We start from the raw sequence: 6,274 nt of genomic DNA on the forward strand, positions 1-6,274 counted from the left end.
CATACTCCCGTACGCCTTCCGTACACACACGGTAGCACCGGATACACCGCACTTCGACTTCTGGATACAAGTTCAGAATCTCTTCGACACGTGTGAAATGACAGGCATGTGTAGATGAAATGCAGGTGATAAGCAGCTGCATATAGCGATATTGAATCCGAGTGAAACAATTAAGCAGACGTCAACGTCGTTAGCGACATCCTCCGTGGCGTAAAGGCCATGTTTAGGAGACATCCACTGTTGTATTTGATGTATGATCGCGTTAAACAGTAAGACTCATTAAATGTGGGGTTTTGCAGGGCGCCTTTTGGCTCCCTTATTGGTCGGCGGCAGGCTCGTACAGAGACACGTCAGTTGGATGTCTTCACTTTCGCCCGCCACGCGCTCGCTGTCGCACTGACGGTGTAAAGACAGGAGAGCAGGACAGGAGAGCAGGACAGGAGGACAGGAGAGCAGGAGAGCAGGACAGGAGAGCAGGACAGGAGAGCAGGACAGGAGAGCAGGACAGGAGAGCAGGACAGGATACGCGGACCACCGGACACTGACGGTGCGTGCAGAACAGAAGAGCAGAACAGGACCACCGGACACTGACGGTGCGTGCAGAACAGAAGAGCAGAACAGGACCACCGGACACCGCGCATGCAGAGCCACCGGGAGAGCAGGACAGGACCACCGGACCGCGCACAGCCACCGGGAAAAGAAACTCAGCGCTTTTGTCTTTTTCCCCTTTCCTTTCCGACGACGTTACGATTATTCTTTTTTTAAATAAACGATCTCAAGGGAATCACAAAACCGTCTCCAATGAAGCGTCTGCCTTCTCCGTCAAGTCGTTATCCGTGAGAATCCGCTGTAGTTTCGCCATGAGCTGCCTGGATGTGATGTATCAAGTGTACGGACCCCCACCGCAGCCCTACTTCGCCGCCGCCTACCACCACCAGGTACCCTACCCTGCCCGTGTCTGTCTACCCTAACCCTAACCCCCATACAGCCCCTACCACCACCAGGTAGCCCCTGCCCGTGTCTGTCTACCCTAACCCTAACCTGCCTACAGCCCCTACCACCACCAGGTACCGTGTCTGTATACCCTAACCCCCATACAGCCCCTATCACCACCAGGTACCCTACCCTGCCCGTGTCTGTCTGTTTATTGAGTTAAGATCAATGCGCTATTGGACTAATTTCCACCTAAAAACCAGACCCAAACTAAACTGCTTATAACATTAGAAATATGATGATCAGATGCAAAAGCAGAATGCCATTTGGTAGGTTTAATACCTTTTTGTTTTGTGTGTATATGCTCAGATCATATTTCAGAATAGGCCTAATATTCTACACATGACAAGGAGATAAAGTAAACGAGAATCAAATTAATAATCAAATTAAAGCAGAATTCAGGCGCAATTATGGGCTTCAGAGTTTATGCGATCAGGTAATTTGGTTTCAGTGGCCTGTGGGCGAAAAGTTTTGTCAAACTAATGTGCGCTACAACTCGCAGCGTAAAGTGGTTAATAGTGTTATTTTAGGGATCCCTTCGCTCTCAACATTCTCCTGCATGCGTCAACCTTCAAGACCATTAAAATGAGTCCTTATTTAGTTATTTATAGTCTCACAGACGAACATTTGGTATTGGCAGTGTTATGCTTTATAATTGAAAAACGTTTATAGTCAACGGTAGATGTTATAATTATTGTCTTTCGCTGTATATAAGACGTATACTGGGATTATTATAGGCCACATAACGTGCGTGTGATTATAATTGTGTTGATTGCAGAGATTATTTATTATTTTACAAATCGTTTACAAATCGAAAAATTTATTGTTTTGTTTTTGTCTCTTGTCTTTTGTTTTGTCTCTTTTCAGTCTGGAACTATAATTGTCAATGACTTGTTTTATTATTGTTAAAATATATATAATTTATATAGGCTAATATATGAAATATATAGATATTATTTGTAGATGTAATTGGCTATATTACTCAATAAAAGAAAACATGATATTAAATGGCTAATAGCTGAAACTAAAGGGTTTTTTCCATTTCTATTAGGCCTATCTGTCGGCTTTAGAAATTTGATGCAACACTCACAATAATGATTACGCCACGAATGCATTGTATGTAGCCTATAATAAAATGAGCATGGACAGTTGATAATTGAATTAACATTTCTCTGGCAACAACATTAGCGGTTAAATTAAGTCCATGCTTGTAGGCTCCGGGGTGCGTTTCAGTGTTCAGCATGCCATCGGAGTTAAGGCCCTCTTAAAAGGTTTGCCACTTTCTTAAAACCTCTCGCAGTCAATACACAAACGTACCTCTCTGTTTGAACAGCAAGCTGCTTTTCATATTTCAAATAGTGCGACGGTCTTCCTTAATGGGGCATGCAGCGGGATCGGGATATTGGATTCACTTCAAAACCTCCAAACTCCAATATTATGAACAGACGCCTGAATTAAGAGGCTGTTGAGGGATTTAAACGGTATCCTCGCTGAATAACCTTGGTCTCTCACTGCCTCAATAGGCACTTTGAGAGGAGTTGAGTAGGGGATAAGTATGAGTGTGAGTGCTAAATGATTGAATAATTGCAGATGTATTCATTAGTAACCTCAGCGGATATTTTAGAGCAGTGAGGCCGTAAAATTAATGTGGACAGTCACAAAAACCTCACGGTCATGTGCAGGTGAATTAAGTCAAGGTTATGCCACTCGATTCCCTGATCCATAAAATGAAATAAACTATATTCTGTTAAATCGACACACTTTCATTTGGTGTTTATATGTTTTGTTTTGTTTTTTTCCGGCTCATTAGAAATTGGCGTTTTATTCCAAAATGCAAGAAGCGCAGGAGAGCGTCAGCGGATGTTCGTTCTCCAACGCCCCCGGGACGACGATCAAGGAGGAGGACTGCGCGCGGGAGAAGGACCCCCCCCGGGAGGCCGAGTACCTGAGCTCCCGATGCGTCCTGTTCACCTACTTCCACGGGGACATCAGCTCCGTGGTGGACGAGCACTTCAGCCGCGCCCTCAGCCAGCCGAGCAGCTACGTCCCCGGCTCCGGTGGCAGCAAGTCCGGCCGAGGTGCGGAACAACGAGTGGCACCGAAACACATAATCAAACACCGGCCGTGGTTTATTAAATTCATCTCGTATTACGGCACGGGCCTCTATGAAGACACCAGCAACAAGCTTTCCCTGTAAATCGCGAGTTCTTTTCAGATGTAGCCGCTTTCTCAGCTGGAGGAGATATTATGGAGATATTATTGTCTTCTCCTCTTAGTAAAATAAACTTGTCTTGTAGAAGTTAGATTTTTCAGAGCAAAATCAATTAATCTTATGCATATTTGGCTGCGCGGTTTCAGTTTAAGTTGGCAGTCATTCGTTCTAGTTTTTGTTTGATGAAAATAGCAACGGAATCACAAAGTCAAACAAATCTGAAGGGTAGGATGAATGACTGTAAATAAACGCACCGGGAAATATGATAACATGTGGTCCGCTGGAATGAACCGATTCCAGATCGAGATGTATTCAACAGATATGTTTTGCATTAACAAGTGATGGAAAATAATTCAATCTATTTTCCAATAGAATTTAAAATTGAGCAGCAATAATTGACCTACCCAATTAGGATACTTTGTATTGTTTAACTGATGCAAGGACAGTTTTTTTCATTGACAAACCATTGTATTTTACCTGTCATGTTTTGCTGTATTTCATCCAATGTTATTGATTATGAATGATGTTGTGTTTGAAGGAATGAATGATGTTTCTTTTTTAACTGTCACTTCAACATCCTATACCTCTGAGACTAAGCCTGTGTGTGTGTGTGTGTGTGTGTGTGTGTGTGTGTGTGTCTCTGTCTCTGTGTCTGTGTCTGTGTCTGTGTCTGTGCGTGCGTGCGTTTGTCTGTGTGTGTGTGTGCGCCTGTGTGGGTGCATCTGTGTGTGTGTGTGTGTGTGTGTGTGTGTGTGTGTGTGTGTGTGTGCGCGTGTGCGTGTGCGTGTGCGTGTGCGTGTGCGTGTGCGTCCCCTCCCCAGACGTATCATTCCCCATGAGCCAGCGGTGTTTCCCGGCGTCCTTCTGGAACAGTGCGTACCAGCCCTCCTCCGCCCCCCCCTCCTCCCTGAGCAGCGCCCTGGGCTCCCCCCACCCCGACCTCCCGTTCCCGGGCGACCACTACTCCTCAGCGGCCTCCTCCCTCCACAGCCACCTCCACCAGCCGGGGCCAGAGGCCTGGCACCCCTCCCACCACCACCACCACCACCACCACCCCTACTCGCTGGCCGCCCAGGCCTCGGCCTACCCCCGGGCCCCCAGCATGCACGACGTCTACGGCACGCACTTCAACCCCCGCTACGGCTCCCTGCTGGTGCCCTCTGTGCCGCGGCCCCACCGGCTGCCCCCCGCCCCCGGCCCCCCACCCACGGGGCCCAGCGGGTCACCCTGTGACCTGGGGAAGAGCGAGGCGGCCGGCGCCGGGGGAGCGGGCTGGACCGCCGGACCCTTCTCTGGAGCCGGCCAGGAGATCGGACAGAGCCTCGGCCTCAATATGGACGCAGGTAAATAAGGAGGGGTTAGGGTTAGGACAGGTAAATAAGGAGGGGTTAGGGTTAGATTCATCAGGTAGGTAGGAATGATAGTAGAGAAATAAAACCACTATCTAGATTAAAAATAGGGAAATCATAGACTTGATTAATTAGTAAAATCATAGACTTGATTAAACAGTGATGGAAAAAGCGAGTGAACGTACAGAGGAGTGGAATCCTGCTCTCTCGTGATCCGCAGGCGTAACTCTGAGATTTGCATTAACCTTTTGATGCGTTGATGTCGACAGGAAACATGTGTGATGATTTGAGTTACGCGGGCGGATCTGGACTTAGGATTCCACCCCGCGGGTGCTTAGTGGTGTAGCACGCTAATGAGCATACCATGTCATCTCAAGGTTCCTGGTTCGATTCCGACCCTCGACATATCCTGCATGTCATCCCTCCTCTCTCACCCATCCTTCCTGTCAATCTCTATCCCAATAAAGCAGAAATGCCCTAAAAACATAATACAGTATATATACAGTATGTATATATAGTATATATATATATATATATATATATATATATATATATAGGAGGATTCCACCCTAACAGAAACTGCAGTTAGTAAACTGTGTACATGCACATCTCCCTTCAGAGACCTTGGTCTCAATGGTAATAAATGTTAAATAAAATCTAATATTCCCAAGGCCACACACGAACATACACACACCAGAGAGACAGAGACAATGACTTGGTGGTTAAACAGACAGGTTGATTTCTTTCTTCTTCCCTGTCTCCCTCCCTCCCTCCCATCCCCCCTCCCTCCCTCCCATCCCCCCTCCCTCCCTCCCTGGCTGTTTGGGAGGCCTCCTGCTCTCACACTCCTCCGCTGCTCCACACCTTCCTGCTTCGACAGCCACACATACTGAATACACACTTTGGCCAACACTGTTTTGAAGATTTACAATCTTCATGGGCGCTGCCATTTTGGCTCGGAATGTTCGCACGGCTATTAGAACGTTGCTGTCACGGAACGTTGGGAGCCAAGATGGCGGCTGGTTGCCAAATGACTGTACTGTATGAAACAAGGCTCTGCCTGCGTCTCCATAGGACACTCTAGTCTCCCTCTGCCCTGTTCCTAACATTCTCCTCCTTTTCTCTTGCCCTCTTCTCCCCTCCCCCTTCTCTTCCCCCCCCCCCTCTTTCCTTCCTTTCTTTCCTCCTCTTCTCAGGTCTGCAGTCGCAGGACAAGAGCAAGGACCTGTATTGGTTTTAGATGCGCTGCTGCGTCCCATCCCCCCTTTTGTCGTGGGGTCTGAGCAGGCCTGTGTTCTTGCTCTGCCTCTTGTCTCTGTACGACGCTGACAGACCGTTTCACTGTTAACGAGGTTCTGGTCTCACCTACAGCTCGACGTTACAGCCTCTGTGGCAGACCCCTCCTGAGCTGAGAGCAGCGCTGGCGGCGGCCATTTTTGAGGCCATTAACACACCTCTACTGCCGGGACAGGAAGGGCAGCGGGACAGGAAGGGCAGCGGGACAGGAAGTGCAGCGGGACAGCGGGAGAGAGGCTAAACTTGGTGTCTCTCTTCTTCCTCCTGGTGAGAGACAGAGACAGACGAGGGGTTTAAACGACCGCCAAGGCCTTCTGGGACAGCTCGCCAGAAATACCCGGCGCTGTGACGGACGGACTGACAACTGTTATCTGGCCAAACTGAGCGCACGCACGCTCACTCTCTCCCTCCCTCCCTACCTCCC

The 6,274-nt window shown here is 48.2% G+C and overlaps 1 protein-coding gene across 1 annotated transcript; it reads left to right on the plus strand.

Moving 5' to 3' along the window:
• Positions 1 to 860: 860 nt before the first annotated feature.
• vgll2a (vestigial-like family member 2a) lies at positions 861 to 5,794 on the plus strand (the record flags this gene model as incomplete). The annotated part of the gene is made up of 4 exons (XM_080550079.1): positions 861 to 938; positions 2,804 to 3,071; positions 4,027 to 4,548; positions 5,751 to 5,794. 4 exons carry the CDS (start codon positions 861 to 863, stop codon positions 5,792 to 5,794), a joined length of 912 nt encoding a protein of 303 aa, XP_080406205.1.
• Between the last annotated feature and the right edge of the window lie 480 nt (positions 5,795 to 6,274).

The sequence above is a fragment of the Nansenia antarctica genome (genome assembly GCF_963989245.1).
Source record: "Nansenia antarctica genome assembly, chromosome: 1".
Classification (NCBI taxonomy): domain Eukaryota; kingdom Metazoa; phylum Chordata; class Actinopteri; order Argentiniformes; family Microstomatidae; genus Nansenia; species Nansenia antarctica.